Below are 18,857 nucleotides of genomic sequence, written 5' to 3'. Positions count from 1 at the left end.
GAGGGGAAATGGGTTAACAGGCAGATTAAGTTAGGAAGGTGTGAGGGAAATGGGTTTAAAGGCAGATTAAGTTAGGAAGGTGTGAGGGAAATGGGTTTAAAGGCAGATTAAGTTAGGAAGGTGTGAGGGAAATGGGTTAAAAGGCAGATTAAGTTAGGAAGGTGTGAGGGAAATGGGTTAAAAAGGCAGATTAAGTTAGGAAGGTGTGAGGGAAATGGTTTAAAGGCAGATTAAGTTAGGAAGGTGTGAGGAAATGGGTTAACAGGCAGATTAAGTTAGGAAGGTGTGAGGAAATGGGTTTAAAGGCAGATTAAGTTTAGGAAGGTGTGAGGGAAATGGGTTTAAAGGCAGATTAAGTTAGGAAGGTGTGAGGGAAATGGGTTAAAAGGCAGATTAAGTTAGGAAGGTGTGAGGGAAATGGGTTTAAAGGCAGATTAAGTTAGGAAGGTGTGAGGGAAATGGGTTTAAATGATATATTAAATATTTGTTCTTAAAACAGATGGGAAAGAGGGGGGGTGTAAAGGATTTTGCAACACTACTGTAGTTGGCACAACCTTGTGACTAAATTCACTTCCTGTTTTCAATACTTGAGGGGAATTCAATGTTATCTTTCAGGATTCCCAAAACCAAAGACAATCTCTGTACAGGATCTGAATTTATAACCTTTTGCATGATAACTTTCCTGCAATGTAGGGAATTTAAAACTTGTAGTGTTTTTGAGATGAATATAAAAAGGTTGTTGAAGTCTGTAATACAGATCACTTCCTCTTCAACAGCGTCAGAAAATATGTGATTTCCTCATGAAATGGTAAATAAGTGTGTAGCTTAACGCAGTTACAAAATGGCTGTAGAAACTGTGGCACAGATTTGTCAGCAACAACTAGAAGTGGGATCAATGTGTTGATTTGAAGGGAAGACGGGCAGACTGGTAAGTCTACTATAGACTACATAGAACTATTATACAGTTATACAGTTAGTAAGTCTAGTAAGTCTACTATAGACTACATAGAACTATTATACAGTTATACAGTTAGTAAGTCTAGTAAGTCTACTATAGACTACATAGAACTATTATACAGTTATACAGTTAGTAAGTCTAGTAAGTCTACTATAGACTACATAGAACTATTATACAGTTATACAGTTAGTAAGTCTAGTAAGTCTACTATAGACTACATAGAACTATTATACAGTTATACAGTTAGTAAGTCTAGTAAGTCTACTATAGACTACATAGAACTATTATACAGTTACACAGTTAGTAAATCTAGTAAGTCTACTATAGACTACATAGAACTATTATACAGTTATACAGTTAGTAAGTCTAGTAAGTCTACTATAGACTACATAGAACTATTATACAGTTATACAGTTAGTAAGTCTAGTAAGTCTACTATAGACTACATAGAACTATTATACAGTTATACAGTTAGTAAGTCTACTATAGACTACATAGAACTATTATACAGTTATACAGTTAGTAAGTCTAGTAAGTCTACTATAGACTACATAGAACTATTATACAGTTATACAGTTAGTAAGTCTAGTAAGTCTACTATAGACTACATAGAACTATTATACAGTTATACAGTTAGTAAGTCTAGTAAGTCTACTATAGACTACATAGAACTATTATACAGTTATACAGTTAGTAAGTCTAGTAAGTCTACTATAGACTACATAGAACTATTATACAGTTATACAGTTAGTAAGTCTAGTAAGTCTACTATAGACTACATAGAACTATTATACAGTTACACAGTTAGTAAATCTAGTAAGTCTACTATAGACTACATAGAACTATTATACAGTTATACAGTTAGTAAGTCTAGTAAGTCTACTATAGACTACATAGAACTATTATACAGTTATACAGTTAGTAAGTCTACTATAGACTACATAGAACTATTATACAGTTATACAGTTAGTAAGTCTAGTAAGTCTACTATAGACTACATAGAACTATTATACAGTTATACAGTTAGTAAGTCTAGTAAGTCTACTATAGACTACATAGAACTATTATACAGTTATACAGTTAGTAAGTCTAGTAAGTCTACTATAGACTACATAGAACTATTATACAGTTATACAGTTAGTAAGTCTAGTAAGTCTGGGATAATTATTATGAACTGAGGTCGTCACACATTCAATAGACAGAATAGGCTGAGATATGATCCTTTATATTCCTGAACGACCTGATGGTCTCTGTGGGAAATGTTTAGAAATATCCTTTATATTCCACAACCAACATGTTGGATCTCTGTTTAGTTGTCACTGTGTTAACCACAACCAACATGTTGGATCTCTGTTTAGTTGTCACTGTGTTAACCACAACCAACATGTTGGATCTCTGGTTAGTTGTCACTGTGTTAACCACAACCAACATGCTTGATCTCTGTTTAGTTGTCACTGTGTTAACCACAACCAACATGTTGGATCTCTGTTTAGTTGTTACTGTGTTAACCACAACCAACATGTTGGATCTCTGTTTAGTTGTCACTGTGTTAACCACAACCAACATGTTGGATCTCTGTTTAGTTGTCACTGTGTTAATAACCACAACCAACATGTTGGATCTCTGTTTAGTTGTCACTGTGTTAACCACAACCAACATGTTGGATCTCTGTTTAGTTGTCACTGTGTTAACCACAACCAACATGCTTGATCTCTGTTTAGTTGTCACTGTGTTAACCACAACCAACATGTTGGATCTCTGTTTAGTTGTTACTGTGTTAACCACAACCAACATGTTGGATCTCTGTTTAGTTGTCACTGTGTTAACCACAACCAACATGTTGGATCTCTGTTTAGTTGACACTGTGTTAACCACAACCAACATGCTGGATCTCTGTTTAGTTGTCACTGTGTTAACCACAACCAACATGTTGGATCTCTGTTTAGTTGTCACTGTGTTAACCACAACCAACATGCTGGATCTCTGTTTAGGGGTCAGTGCTCTAAAATGAGTCTCTCTGGAGAGAGAGAGGAGGGGGGCCCTGCCTCTAAAATGAGTCTCTCTGGGGGACATGACACCGAAGATAAGAGGTGAGATGACAATTTTGTTTAAGAATTTAAGAAACATTTATTTCCAAAAGCAAAAAAAATCACATTTAGTTTTTTCTCCGACATTATTGGTTGTGCAAAATGTCATGTTGATGAAATGATGTTTTATTAATAGATTTTAGATGTGAAGCATTATTAATTTTGGTGCAAAACTCTGTACATCAATTTTTTTAGCGGGAATGGAATGTTTGTATCTTGTGTTATGTAGTTGTCAAAATGCCACATCTTAATTTGACCCAGTTTTTCACTGCAGAAAATATTCCTGCAACAACATGAATAGTAAATTATTACGTAGATATATTATAATTAATGCATATTTTTTTGAGATAGATAGATACGTAGATACATTTTTATTAGGGACAAAAATTGTTCTGCGTCCGGTTTCCCGACAGCTTTAATTTAGTTTTATAGGAGTGTTTTTCTTACAACGGAGTGTGTTGTTGGATCATGTATCAATACTGATTGGATTGGAAGAAAGGGAGCACTGCTCTCAGATCAGCTTTCTCCATTCAAATCTTTGCTCAACATTATATTTATTTCACAATACTGATGAAGAATCAGCACCTAGAGAAACATTATCACCTATGGCTGCAAATATTGAGGTGGCTTATTCTAATGCTTACCCAATAAAAATGCACTAAATCCCAGATTTGGCACATCATTGTGTTCATGTTAGGCTCCACATCATGAAATATATTGAGACAAATTACAGACACTGAAAGTAGGAAAATATAACTAAATTGATCAAACATGAAATGTATTTCAATATTAATGAAATAGGCCTATAGCTGTTTATATGTTAACACAGTCACATTGGTCTTCATTTGAAGCATATTTTTACAATTAGCTAGTTTGTCAAATTTGAAAAAACATTGGCAAAATTGTATTTGCAGTATTATTGGATGCCAAATGGAAGCTTCTCCAAAAAATGTACTAAGAAAAATATGTATGTATTTTTTAAAATAATGTATCTTTCGTGTTTCATAATTTTGCTTCAATTTGCAAGAGGCTGAATGTTTCTCACCGGAGAAAACATCTGAGTGAGTGAAACAACTCTCTGTCTCAGTATCTGAAGCCCATCTGTATGTTGCTGTAAGGTAAAAAATAATATGACCATTGTTGAGTGAATCCTGCGAGCATTTAGCCTCCCTTCATAATAAAATAAATAAAAACATTTTTTTAAGTACCTATTTATTATGTAGTTGTTTGTTAAATTTTACTATAAAACCAGACAACTACTGATTTCTCTGAGAGTGAGACAGATATATAGTATTACTGTGTACAACCTAGCAGTACTACTGATTTCTCTGAGAGTGAGGCAGATATATATTATTACTGTATAAAACCTAGCAGTACTACTGATTTCTCTGAGAGTGGGGCAGATATATATTATTACTGTATAAAACCTAGCAGTACTACTGATTTCTCTGAGAGTGAGGCAGATATATATATTATTACTGTGTAAAACCTAGCAGTACTACTGATTTCTCTGAGAGTGAGGCAGATATATATTATTACTGTATAAAACCTAGCAGTACTACTGATTTCTCTGAGAGTGAGACAGATATATATTATTACTGTATAAAACCTAGCAGTACTACTGATTTCACTGAGAGTGAGGCAGATATATATTATTACTGTATAAAACCTAGCAGTACTACTGATTTCTCTGAGAGTGAGACAGATATATATTATTACTGTGTAAAACCTAGCAGTACTACTGATTTCTCTGAGAGTGAGGCAGATATATATTATTACTGTGTAAAACCTAGCAGTACTACTGATTTCTCTGAGAGTGAGGCAGATATATATTATTACTGTATAAAACCTAGCAGTACTACTGATTTCTCTGAGAGTGAGGCAGATATATATTATTACTGTGTAAAACCTAGCAGTACTACTGATTTCTCTGAGAGTGAGGCAGATATATATTATTACTGTATAAAACCTAGCAGTACTACTGATTTCTCTGAGAGTGGGGCAGATATATATTATTACTGTATAAAACCTAGCAGTACTACTGATTTCTCTGAGAGTGAGACAGATATATATTATTACTGTGTAAAACCTAGCAGTACTACTGATATCTCTGAGAGTGAGGCAGATATATATTATTACTGTATAAAACCTAGCAGTACTACTGATTTCTCTGAGAGTGAGGCAGATATATATATTATTACTGTGTAAAACCTAGCAGTACTACTGATTTCTCTGAGAGTGAGGCAGATATATATTATTACTGTATAAAACCTAGCAGTACTACTGATTTCTCTGAGAGTGAGGCAGATATATATTATTACTGTATAAAACCTAGCAGTACTACTGATTTCTCTGAGAGTGAGACAGATATATATTATTACTGTGTAAAACCTAGCAGTACTACTGATTTCTCTGAGAGTGAGACAGATATATATTATTACTGTGTAAAACCTAGCAGTACTACTGATTTCTCTGAGAGTGGGGCAGATATATATTATTACTGTGTAAAACCTAGCAGTACTACTGATTTCTCTGAGAGTGGGGCAGATATATATTATTACTGTGTAAAACCTAGCAGTACTACTGATTTCTCTGAGAGTAAGGCAGATATATATTATTACTGTGTAAAACCAGCAGTACTACTGATTTCTCTGAGAGTGAGGCAGATATATATTATTACTGTGTAAAACCTAGCAGTACTACTGATTTCTCTGAGAGTGGGGCAGATATATATTATTACTGTATAAAACCTAGCAGTACTACTGATTTCTCTGAGAGTGAGACAGATATATATTATTACTGTGTAAAACCTAGCAGTACTACTGATTTCTCTGAGAGTGAGACAGATATATATTATTACTGTGTAAAACCTAGCAGTACTACTGATTTCTCTGAGAGTGAGGCAGATATATATTATTACTGTGTAAAACCTAGCAGTACTACTGATTTCTCTGAGAGTGAGACAGATATATATTATTACTGTGTAAAACCTAGCAGTACTACTGATTTCTCTGAGAGTGAGGCAGATATATATTATTACTGTGTAAAACCTAGCAGTACTACTGATTTCTCTGAGAGTGAGACAGATATATATTATTACTGTGTAAAACCTAGCAGTACTACTGATTTCTCTGAGAGTGAGGCAGATATATATTATTACTGTGTAAAACCTAGCAGTACTACTGATTTCTATGAGTGAGGCAGATATATATTATTACTGTGTTAAACCTAGCAGTACTACTGATTTCTCTGAGAGTGAGACAGATATATATTATTACTGTATAAAACCTAGCAGTACTACTGATTTCTCTGAGAGTGAGGCAGATATATATTATTACTGTATAAAACCTAGCAGTACTACTGATTTCTCTGAGAGTGAGACAGATATATATTATTACTGTATAAAACCTAGCAGTACTACTGATTTCTCTGAGAATGAGGCAGATATATATTATCACTGTGTAAAACCTGGCAGTACTACTGATTTCTCTGAGAATGAGGCAGATATATATATTATTACTGTGTAAAACCTAGCAGTACTACTGATTTCTCTGAGAGTGAGACAGATATATATTATTACTGTATAAAACCTAGCAGTACTACTGATTTCTCTGAGAATGAGGCAGATATATATTATTACTGTGTAAAACCTAGCAGTACTACTGATTTCTCTGAGAATGAGGCAGATATATATATTATTACTGTGTACAACCTAGCAGTACTACTGATTTCTCTGAGAGTGAGACAGATATATATTATTACTGTATAAAACCTAGCAGTACTACTGATATCTCTGAGAGTGAGGCAGATATATATTATTACTGTGTAAAACCTAGCAGTACTACTGATATCTCTGAGAGTGAGGCAGATATATATTATTACTGTGTAAAACCTAGCAGTACTACTGATTTCTCTGAGAGTGAGGCAGATATATAGTATTACTTTGTAAAACCTAGCAGTACTACTGATTTCTCTGAGAGTGAGGCAGATATATATTATTACTGTGTAAAACCTAGCAGTACTACTGATTTCTCTGAGAGTGAGACAGATATATATTATTACTGTATAAAACCTAGCAGTACTACTGATATCTCTGAGAGTGAGGCAGATATATATTATTACTGTGTAAAACCTAGCAGTACTACTGATTTCACTGAGAGTGAGGCAGATATATATTATTACTGTGTAAAACCTAGCAGTACTACTGATTTCTCTGAGAGTGAGGCAGATATATAGTATTACTTTGTAAAACCTAGCAGTACTACTGATTTCTCTGAGAGTGAGGCAGATATATATTATTACTGTGTTAAACCTAGCAGTACTACTGATTTCTATGAGTGAGGCAGATATATATTATTACTGTGTAAAACCTAGCAGTACTACTGATTTCTCTGAGAGTGAGGCAGATATATATTATTACTGTATAAAACCTAGCAGTACTACTGATTTCTATGAGTGAGGCAGATATATATTATTACTGTGTAAAACCTAGCAGTACTACTGATTTCTATGAGTGAGGCAGATATATATTATTACTGTGTAAAACCTAGCAGTACTACTGATTTCTCTGAGAGTGGGGCAGATATATATTATTACTGTATAAAACCTAGCAGTACTACTGATTTCTATGAGTGAGACAGATATATATTATTACTGTGTAAAACCTAGCAGTACTACTGATTTCTATGAGTGAGGCAGATATATATTATTACTGTGTAAAACCTAGCAGTACTACTGATTTCTCTGAGAGTGAGACAGATATATATTATTACTGTGTAAAACCTAGCAGTACTACTGATTTCTCTGAGAGTGAGACAGATATATATTATTACTGTGTAAAACCTAGCAGTACTACTGATTTCTCTGAGAGTGAGACAGATATATATTATTACTGTGTAAAACCTAGCAGTACTACTGATTTCTCTGAGAGTGAGACAGATATATATTATTACTGTGTAAAACCTAGCAGTACTACTGATTTCTCTGAGAGTGAGACAGATATATATTATTACTGTGTAAAACCTAGCAGTACTACTGATTTCTCTGAGAGTGAGGCAGATATATATTATTACTGTGTTAAACCTAGCAGTACTACTGATTTATATGAGTGAGGCAGATATATATTATTACTGTGTAAAACCTAGCAGTACTACTGATTTCTCTGAGAGTGAGACAGATATATATTATTACTGTGTAAAACCTAGCAGTACTACTGATTTCTCTGAGAGTGAGGCAGATATATATTATTACTGTGTTAAACCTAGCAGTACTACTGATTTCTATGAGAGAGACAGATATATATTATTACTGTGTAAAACCTAGCAGTACTACTGATTTCTCTGAGAGTGAGACAGATATATATTATTACTGTGTAAAACCTAGCAGTACTACTGATTTCTCTGAGAGTGAGACAGATATATATTATTACTGTGTAAAACCTAGCAGTACTACTGATTTCTCTGAGAGTGAGACAGATATATATTATTACTGTGTAAAACCTAGCAGTACTACTGATTTCTATGAGTGAGGCAGATATATATTATTACTGTGTTAAACCTAGCAGTACTACTGATTTCTATGAGAGAGACAGATATATATTATTACTGTGTAAAACCTAGCAGTACTACTGATTTCTCTGAGAGTGAGACAGATATATATTATTACTGTGTAAAACCTAGCAGTACTACTGATTTCTCTGAGAGTGAGACAGATATATATTATTACTGTGTAAAACCTAGCAGTACTACTGATTTCTCTGAGAGTGAGACAGATATATATTATTACTGTGTAAAACCTAGCAGTACTACTGATTTCACTGAGAGTGAGGCAGATATATATTATTACTGTGTAAAACCTAGCAGTACTACTGATTTCTCTGAGAATGAGGCAGATATATATTATTACTGTATAAAACCTAGCAGTACTACTGATTTCTCTGAGAGTGAGACAGATATATATTATTACTGTGTAAAACCTAGCAGTACTACTGATTTCTCTGAGAGTGAGGCAGATATATATTATTACTGTGTAAAACCTAGCAGTACTACTGGTTTCACTGCGAGTGAGGCAGATATATATTATTACTGTGAAAATTAAATCTCTTTCACATTTACACAAACTTTCAAATGAAACCAAGATGGTGCTCTGGGTCTTCAAGCAGTTAGATATGTCTTCAGGTGGAAATTGAAAAATGAGGGGGGTAGCTGTAAAAGGTTTTAAACATTAAAAGCTAATGTACGAACATTTCTGAAAAGTGATGTGTAGCTTTTTGAAATGAAACTCTTCTTATGTTTCCCCATCTGAGCTCAGAGTAGATGAGAGATGTAATGTTTGTCTCTGTTGTGTTGAAGCCCAATCAAGCAGGAGAGACCAGCCTCCCCTGTTCCCAGCTGTGTGTCCATGAAGAGTGACTGGTCTATGCATCAACCTATAGAGTTTAGAGAGGGAGACTTTTCTACTGAACAAAGGTAAGAAGAACTCATGGGTGATGGTCAGTGAGTTAAACAACACTGTCTCTAGTCATTTCTCCTCTCCCATTTTCCCATTTATTGTTGTAGTTTTCATAATCCATAGGCTAATCCTTTTGTCCATTTTCATAGTCCTAAAACAATATTAAACACACACAACATTCCCTCCCTGTGTGTGTGTGTGTGTGTGTGTGTGTGTGTGTGTGTGTGTGTGTGTGTGTGTGTGTGTGTGTGTGTGTGTGTGTGCACTCCCTGAATGAGGAGATGTAATCTCTATCCTGATTGCCTAGTCACTTTTACCCCTACCTACATATACATATTACCTCAACTTTCTGGTACCCTGTTGACACAGTACTGGTACTCCTTATAGCCTCAGTATTGTTATTTTGTGTTGCTATTTCCTTATTTTTATTTACAAGGTACAAGGACAACGTAGCGCGTCCTGTGAACACGTCAGGGTTCCATGGCCGCAGGCAGACCAGCAGAACCTGGACCAGCAGCACTACAAGGTAACACGTCTGGTGAACAGGTCAGGGTTCATATCCTCAGGCAGACCAGCAGAAACTGGACCAGCAGCACAACAAGGTAACACGTCTGGTGAAGCATGTATCAATACTGATAGGATAGAAAGAAGGGGAGCGCTGCTCTCAGATCAGTTTTCTCCATTCAATCTTTCCTTAACATTGTCATGATTTCACAATTCTGACCACGATTAAACTTCATTTTAATGCCGTCTCGTTTTTGATTTGAAGCAAATTTGTATACGTCCCTTGTTTGAAACAATTGCAAAGACATTGGCAACTTTGAATTTGTAGTCAACTTTGTTCTGAATTTATCGGTGTCACAGAGAGACGGATAAACCATGTGATTCTATGTTTAGCAGAGATCTTCTGTGTATAAAGTCACGTGGAAGGGAAAAAAACATCTAACAACACAATCAGCTGTTCTACGAGTGGTGTTAGATTACTCAGCTGTTCTAGTGGTCTGAGACAGGTGTTAGATTACTCAGCTGTTCTAGTGGTCTGAGGCAGGTGTTATATTACTCAGCTGTTCTACGAGTGGTGTTAGATTACTCAGCTGTTCTACGAGTGGTGTTAGATTACTCACCTGTTCTAGTGGTCTGAGACAGGTGGTAGATTACTCAGCTGTTCTAGTGGTCTGAGGCAGGTGTTAGATTACTCAGATGTTCTAGTGGTCTGAGGCAGGTGTTAGATTACTCAGCTGTTCTAGTGGTCTGAGACAGGTGTTAGATTACTCAGCTGTTCTACGAGTGGTGTTAGATTACTCACCTGTTTTAGTGGTCTGAGGCAGGTGTTAGATTACTCAGCTGTTCTAGTGGTCTGAGGCAGGTGTTAGATTACTCAGCTGTTCTACGAGTGGTGTTAGATTACTCAGCTGTTCTACGAGTGGTGTTAGATTACTCACCTGTTCTAGTGGTCTGAGGCAGGTGGTAGATTACTCAGCTGTTCTAGTGGTCTGAGGCAGGTGTTAGATTACTCAGCTGTTCTAGTGGTCTGAGACAGGTGTTAGATTATTCAGCTGTTCTAGTGGTCTGAGACAGGTGTTATATTACTCAGCAGTTCTAGTGGTCTGAGACAGGTGTTAGATTACTCAGCTGTTCTAGTGGTCTGAGACAGGTGTTATATTACTCAGCTGTTCTAGTGGTCTGAGGCAGGTGTTAGATTACTCAGCTGTTCTAGTGGTCTGAGGCAGGTGTTAGATTACTCAGCTGTTCTAGTGGTCTGAGGCAGTAGGTGTTAGATTACTCAGCTGTTCTAGTGGTCTGAGACAGGTGTTAGATTACTCAGCTGTTCTAGTGGTCTGAGGCAGGTGTTAGATTACTCAGCTGTTCTAGTGGTCTGAGACAGGTGTTAGATTACTCAGCTGTTCTACGAGTGGTGTTAGATTACTCACCTGTTCTAGTGGTCTGAGGCAGGTGTTAGATTACTCAGATGTTCTAGTGGTCTGAGGCAGGTGTTAGATTACTCAGCTGTTCTAGTGGTCTGAGACAGGTGTTAGATTACTCAGCTGTTCTAGTGGTCTGAGACAGGTGTTATATTACTCAGCTGTTCTAGTGGTCTGAGACAGGTGTTAGATTACTCAGCTGTTCTAGTGGTCTGAGACAGGTGTTATATTACTCAGCTGTTCTAGTGGTCTGAGGCAGGTGTTAGATTACTCAGCTGTTCTAGTGGTCTGAGACAGGTGTTAGATTACTCAGCTGTTCTAGTGGTCTGAGGCAGGAGGTGTTAGATTACTCAGCTGTTCTAGTGGTCTGAGACAGGTGTTAGATTACTCAGCTGTTCTAGTGGTCTGAGACAGGTGTTAGATTACTCAGCTGTTCTAGTGGTCTGAGGCAGGTGTTAGATTACTCAGCTGTTCTACGAGTGGTGTTAGATTACTCACCTGTTCTAGTGGTCTGAGGCAGGTGTTAGATTACTCAGCTGTTCTAGTGGTCTGAGGCAGGTGTTAGATTACTCAGATGTTCTACGAGTGGTGTTAGATTACTCAGCTGTTCTAGTGGTCTGAGGCAGGTGTTAGATTACTCAGCTGTTCTAGAGGTCTGAGGCAGGTGTTAGATTACTCAGCTGTTCTAGTGGTCTGAGGCAGGTGTTAGATTACTCAGCTGTTCTAGTGGTCTGAGACAGGTGTTAGATTACTCAACTGTTCTAGTGGTTTGAGGCAGGTGTTAGATTAATCAGCTGTTCTAGTGGTCTGAGGCAGGTGTTAGATTACTCAGCTGTTCTAGAGGTGTGAGGCAGGTGGTAGATTACTCAGCTGTTCTAGTGGTCTGAGGCAGGTGTTAGATTACTCAGCTGTTCTAGTGGTCTGAGACAGGTGTTAGATTACTCAGCTGTTCTAGTGGTCTGAGGCAGGAGGTGTTAGATTACTCAGCTGTTCTAGTGGTCTGAGACAGGTGTTAGATTACTCAGCTGTTCTAGTGGTCTGAGACAGGTGTTAGATTACTCAGCTGTTCTAGTGGTCTGAGGCAGGTGTTAGATTACTCAGCTGTTCTACGAGTGGTGTTAGATTACTCACCTGTTCTAGTGGTCTGAGGCAGGTGTTAGATTACTCAGCTGTTCTAGTGGTCTGAGGCAGGTGTTAGATTACTCAGCTGTTCTACGAGTGGTGTTAGATTACTCAGCTGTTCTAGTGGTCTGAGGCAGGTGTTAGATTACTCAGCTGTTCTAGTGGTCTGAGGCAGGTGTTAGATTACTCAGCTGTTCTAGTGGTCTGAGGCAGGTGTTAGATTATTTAGCTGTTCTAGTGGTCTGAGACAGGTGTTAGATTACTCAGCTGTTCTTGTGGTCTGAGGCAGGTGTTAGATTACTCAGCTGTTCTACTGGTCTGAGGCAGGTGTTAGATTACTCAGCTGTTCTAGTGGTCTGAGGCAGGTGTTAGATTACTCCGCTGTTCTAGAGGTCTGAGGCAGGTGTTAGATTACTCAGCTGTTCTAGTGGTCTGAGGCAGGTGTAAGATTACTCAGCTGTTCTAGAGGTCTGAGGCAGGTGTTAGATTACTCAGCTGTTCTAGTGGTCTGAGGCAGGTGTTAGATTACTCAGCTGTTCTAGAGGTCTGAGGCAGGTGTTAGATTACTCAGCTGTTCTAGTGGTCTGAGGCAGGTGTTAGATTACTCAGCTGTTCTAGTGGTCTGAGGCAGGTGTTAGTTTACTCAGCTGTTCTAGAGGTCTGAGGCAGGTGTTAGATTACTCAGCTGTTCTAGAGGTCTGAGGCAGGTGTTAGATTACTCAGCTGTTCTAGTGGTCTGAGACAGGTGTTAGATTACTCAGCTGTTCTAGTGGTCTGAGGCAGGTGTTATATTACTCAGCTGTTCTAGTGGTCTGAGACAGGTGTTAGATTACTCAGCTGTTCTAGAGGTCTGAGGCAGGTGTTAGATTACTCAGCTGTTCTAGAGGTCTGAGGCAGGTGTTAGATTACTCAGATGGTCTAGAGGTCTGAGGCAGGTGGTAGATTACGAGTGTTTTCAAGTGCCACGTTAATAACAATGGTTTAGTTAAACAGCTTCGGAGATTTAACAATGCTCCTATGAAGATTATAATGATGAACTTCAAATGCTTTTGGGAAACCGGACCCTGGATAAAACATCTGTTAAATGACTTTAAATGTTTTACATACAGTTCTTATATTACTGTTGAATTATTATATTTAAATATTTAAATATTGATGATATAGTGTATAATTTGTAAAGTTCTTTATTAAACATGTTGTTCTTTGTTACATTTGACTGTATAAAACCTAGATATATATTATTACTGTATAAAACCTAGATATATATTATTACAGTATAAAACCTAGATATATATTATTACTGTATAAAACCTAGATATATATTATTACAGTATAAAACCTAGATATATATTATTACTGTATAAAACCTAGATATATATTATTACTGTGTAAAACCTAGATATATATTATTACTGTATAAAACCTAGATATATATTATTACTGTATAAAACCTAGATATATATTATTACTATATAAAACCTAGATATATATTATTACTGTATAAAACCTAGCAGAACTACTGATTTCTCTGAGAGTGAGGCAGATATATATTATTACTGTGTAAAACCTAGCAGTACTACTGATTTCTCTGAGAGTGAGACAGATATATATTATTACTGTGTAAAACCTAGCAGTACTACTGATTTCTCTGAGAGTGAGGCAGATATATATTATTACTGTGTAAAACCTAGCAGTACTACTGATTACTCTGAGAGTGAGGCAGATATATATTATTACTGTGTAAAACCTAGCAGTACTACTGATTCCTCTGAGAGTGAGGCAGATATATATTATTACTGTGTAAAACCTAGCAGTACTACTGGTTTCACTGCGAGTGAGGCAGATATATATTATTACTGTGAAAATTAAATCTCTTTCACATTTACACAAACTTTCAAATGAAACCAAGATGGTGCTCTGGTTCTTCAAGCAGTTAGATGGAAATTGGTGGAAATTGAAAAATGAGGGGGGTAGCTGTAAAAGGTTTTAAACATTAAAAGCAAATTCACGAACATTTCTGAAAAGTGATGTGTAGCTTTTTGAAATGAAACTGTTCTTATGTTTCCCCATCTGAGCTCAGAGTAGATGAGAGATGTAATGTTTGTCTCTGTTGTGTTGAAGACCAATCAAGCAGGAGAGACCAGCCTCCCCTGTTCCCAGCTGTGTGTCCATGAAGAGTGACTGGTCTATGCATCAACCTATAGAGTTTAGAGAGGGAGACTTTTCTACTGAACAAAGGTAAGAAGAACTCATGGGTGATGGTCAGTGAGTTAAACAACACTGTCTCTGGCCCCCCAATGGTGGAACAAACTCCCTCACGACGCCAGGACAGCGGAGTCAATCACCACCTTCCGGAGACACCTGAAACCCCACCTCTTTAAGGAATACCTAGGATAGGATAAAGTAATCCTTCTCCCCCCTTAAAGACCTAGATGCACTATTGTAAAGTGGCTGTTCCACTGGATGTCATAAGGTGAAAGCACCAATTTGTAAGTCGCTCTGGAAAAGAGCGTCTGCTAAATGACTTAAATGTAAATGTAAATGTAAATTTCTCCTCTCCCATTTTCCCATTTATTGTTGTAGTTTTCATAATCCATAGGCTAATCCTTTTGTCCATTTTCATAGTCCTAAAACAATATTAAACACACACAACATTCCCTCCCTGTGTGTGTGTGTGTGTGTGTGTGTGTGTGTGTGTGTGTGTGTGTGTGTGTGTGTGTGTGTGTGTGTGTGCACTCCCTGAATGAGGAGATGTAATCTCTATCCTGATTGCCTAGTCACTTTTACCCCTACCTACATATACATATTACCTCAACTTTCTGGTACCCTGTTGACTCAGTACTGGTACTCCTTATAGCCTCATTCTTGTTATTTTGTGTTGCTATTTCCTTATTTTTATTTACAAGGTACAAGGACAACGTAGCACGTCCTGTGAACACGTCAGGGTTCCATGGCCGCAGGCAGACCAGCAGAACCTGGACCAGAAGCACAACAAGGTAACACGTCTGGTGAACAGGTCAGAGTTCATATCCTCAGTCAGACCAGCAGAAACTGGATCAGCAGCACAACAAGGTATCACGTCTGGTGAACAGGTCAGAGTTCATATCCTCAGTCAGACCAGTAGAAAGGGATCAGCAGCACAACAAGGTAACACGTCTGGTGAACAGGTCAGAGTTCATATCCTCAGTCAGACCAGCAGCAACTGGACCAGCAGCACTACAAGGTAACACGTCTGGTGAACAGGTCAGAGTTCATATCCTCAGTCAGACCAGCAGAAACTGGACCAGCAGCACAACAAGGTAACACGTCTGGTGAACAGGTCAGAGTTCATATCCTCAGGCAGACCAGCAGAACCTGGACCAGCAGCACAACAAGGTAACACGTCTGGTGAAGCATGTATCAATACTGATAGGATAGAAAGAAGGGGAGCGCTGCTCTCAGATCAGTTTTCTCCATTCAATCTTTCCTTAACATTATCATGATTTCACAATTCTGACCACGATTAAACTTTATTTTAATGCCGTCTCATTTTTGATTTGAAGCAAATTTGTATACGTCCCTTGTTTGAATCAATTGCAAACATTGTCAACTTTGAATTTGTAGTCAACTTTGTTCTGAATTTATCGGTGTCACAGAGAGACGGATAAACCATGTGATTCTATGTTTAGCTGAGATCTTCTGTGTATAAAGTCACGTGGAAGGGCAAAAAAACATCTAACAACACAATCAGCTGTTCTACGAGTGGTGTTAGATTACTCAGCTGTTCTAGTGGTCTGAGGCAGGTGTTAGATTACTCAGCTGTTCTAGTGGTCTGAGGCAGGTGTTAGATTACTCAGCTGTTCTAGTGGTCTGAGGCAGGTGGTAGATTACTCAGCTGTTCTAGTGGTCTGAGGCAGGTGTTAGATTACTCAGCTGTTCTAGTGGTCTGAGGCAGGGGGTAGATTACTCAGCTATTCTAGTGGTCTGAGACAGGTGTTAGATTACTCAGCTGTTCTAGTGGTCTGAGGCAGGTGGTAGATTACTCAGCTATTCTAGTGCTCTGAGACAGGTGTTAGATTACTCAGCTCTTCAGTGGTCTGAGGCAGGAGGTGTTAGATTACTCAGCTATTCCAGTGGTCTGAGACAGGTGGTAGATTACTCAGCTGTTCTAGTGGTCTGAGGCAGGTGTTAGATTACTCAGCTGTTCTAGTGGTCTGAGACAGGTGGTAGATTACTCAGTTGTTCTAGTGGTTTGAGGCAGGTGTTAGATTACTCAGCTGTTCTAGTGGTCTGAGGCAGGTGTTCGATTACTCAGATGTTCTAGTGGTCTGAGGCAGGTGTTAGATTACTCAGCTGTTCTAGTGGTCTGAAGTAGGTGGTAAATTACTCAGCTGTTCTTGTGGTCTGAGACAGGTGTTAGATTAGTCAGCTATTCTAGTGGTCTGAGGCAGGTGTTATATTACTCAGCTGTTCTAATGGTCTGAGGCAGGAGGTGTTAGATTACTCAGCTGTTCTAGTGGTCTGAGGCAGGTGTTAGATTACTCAGCTGTTCTAGTGGTCTGAGGCAGGAGGTGTTAGATTACTCAGCTGTTCTAGTGGTCTGAGGCAGGTGTTATATTACTCAGCTGTTCTAGTGGTCTGAGGCAGGTGTTAGATTACTCAGCTGTTCTAGTGGTCTGAGGCAGGTGTTAGATTACTCAGCTGTTCTAGTGGTCTGAGGCACTTAAATATTTAAATAGTGATGTTATCGTGTAAGAACAACTCATGGGTCAGTCATGGTCAGTGAGTTAAACAACACTGTTTCTAGTAATTTTCATAATGCTATTTTTTTCTCCATTTTCATAGTCCCTAAAACAATATTAAACAAACACAATGTGTGTGTGTGTGTGTGTGTGTGTGTGTGTGTGTGTGTGTGTGTGTGTGTGTGTGTGTGTGTGTGTGTGTGTGTGTACTCCCTGGATGAGGAGATTGTGGTGGTTAGTTTCTGTATTACCAAATGAGCAGAGAGATAAACTTCACACACGAGTCAGAGTTATACTTAAACTACGTCTTTAATAATAAGAGCAATGACTTTCACTGATGCACCATTTCTAACACAATGGCTACTGAGATCTTTAGTAGCAAAGATACACCCCCGTAGTCGACATAACAAACCCCAGGAACAGTTCACAAAGATACACCCCCGTAGTCGACATAACAAACCACAGGAACAGTTCACAAAGATACACCCCCGTAGTCGACATAACAAACCACAGGAACAGTTCACAAAGATACACCCCCATAGTCGACATAACAAACCACAGGAACAGTTCACAAAGATACACCCCCGTAGTCGACATAACAAACCACAGGAACAGTTCACAAAGATACCCCCCGTAGTCGACATAACAAACCACAGGAACAGTTCACAAAGATACACCCCCGTGTATAACAAACCACAGGAACAGTTCACAAAGATACACCCCGTATAACAAACCACAGGAACAGTTCACCCCCCCGTAGTCGACATAACAAACCACAGGAACAGTTCACCCCGTAGTCGACATAACAAACCACAGGAACAGTTCACAAAGATACCCCCCCCGTAGTCGACATAACAAACCACAGGAACAGTTCACAAAGATACACCCCCCCCACAGTAGTCACCCCGTGGTCATAACAAACCACAGGAACAGTTCACAAAGATACCCCCGTAGTCGACATAACAAACCACAGGAACAGTTCACAAAGATACCCCCGTAGTCGACATAACAAACCACAGGAACAGTTCACAAAGATACACCCCAGTTCTCCCCGTAGTCGACATAACAAACCACAGGAACAGTTCACAAAGATACACCCCGTAGGAACAGTTCACATCCCCCCGTAGTCGACATAACAAACCACAGGAACAGTTCACCCCCGTAGTCGACATAACAAACCACAGGAACAGTTCACAAAGATACACCCCGTAGTCGACATAACAAACCACATAACAAACCACAGGAACAGTTCACAAAGATACACCCCCGTAGTCGACATAACAAACCACAGGAACAGTTCACAAAGATACACCCCGTAGTCGACATAACAAACCACAGGAACAGTTCACAAAGATACACCCCGTAGATACCCCCGTGACTCGACATAACAAACCACAGGAACAGTTCACAAAGATACACCCGTAGTCGACATAACAAACCACAGGAACAGTTCACCCCCCCGTAGTCGACATAACAAACCACAGGAACAGTTCACAAAGATACCCCACGTAGTCGACATAACAAACCACAGGAACAGTTCACAAAGATACACCCCCGTAGTCGACATAACAAACCACAGGAACAGTTCACAAAGATA

The 18,857-nt window shown here is 38.4% G+C and overlaps 1 protein-coding gene across 2 annotated transcripts in view; it reads left to right on the top strand.

The window, feature by feature from the left end:
* The first annotated feature begins 605 nt into the window (after nt 1–605).
* The window catches only part of LOC135567471 (NLR family CARD domain-containing protein 3-like), a 47,881-nt gene continuing 29,629 nt past the window's right edge, over nt 606–18,857 (top strand). Inside the window, exons 1-6 of one of the 2 annotated variants that reach the window (XM_065014859.1) lie at nt 606–928; nt 2,950–3,048; nt 9,396–9,512; nt 9,932–10,021; nt 14,661–14,777; nt 15,446–15,535. In XM_065014859.1, the coding sequence (XP_064870931.1) occupies nt 2,966–3,048; nt 9,396–9,512; nt 9,932–10,021; nt 14,661–14,777; nt 15,446–15,535 (497 nt within the window). In that variant the 5' untranslated portion in view covers nt 606–928; nt 2,950–2,965. The remainder of the gene's footprint in view (nt 929–2,949; nt 3,049–9,395; nt 9,513–9,931; nt 10,022–14,660; nt 14,778–15,445; nt 15,536–18,857) is intronic. The other variant, XM_065014858.1, reaches the window with a different exon arrangement.

The sequence above is a fragment of the Oncorhynchus nerka genome, unplaced genomic scaffold (genome assembly GCF_034236695.1).
Source record: "Oncorhynchus nerka isolate Pitt River unplaced genomic scaffold, Oner_Uvic_2.0 unplaced_scaffold_2007, whole genome shotgun sequence".
NCBI lineage: Eukaryota > Metazoa > Chordata > Actinopteri > Salmoniformes > Salmonidae > Oncorhynchus > Oncorhynchus nerka.
The sequence above is the reverse complement of the archived record's forward strand: the minus strand, read 5'-3'. Positions and strand labels throughout refer to the sequence as shown.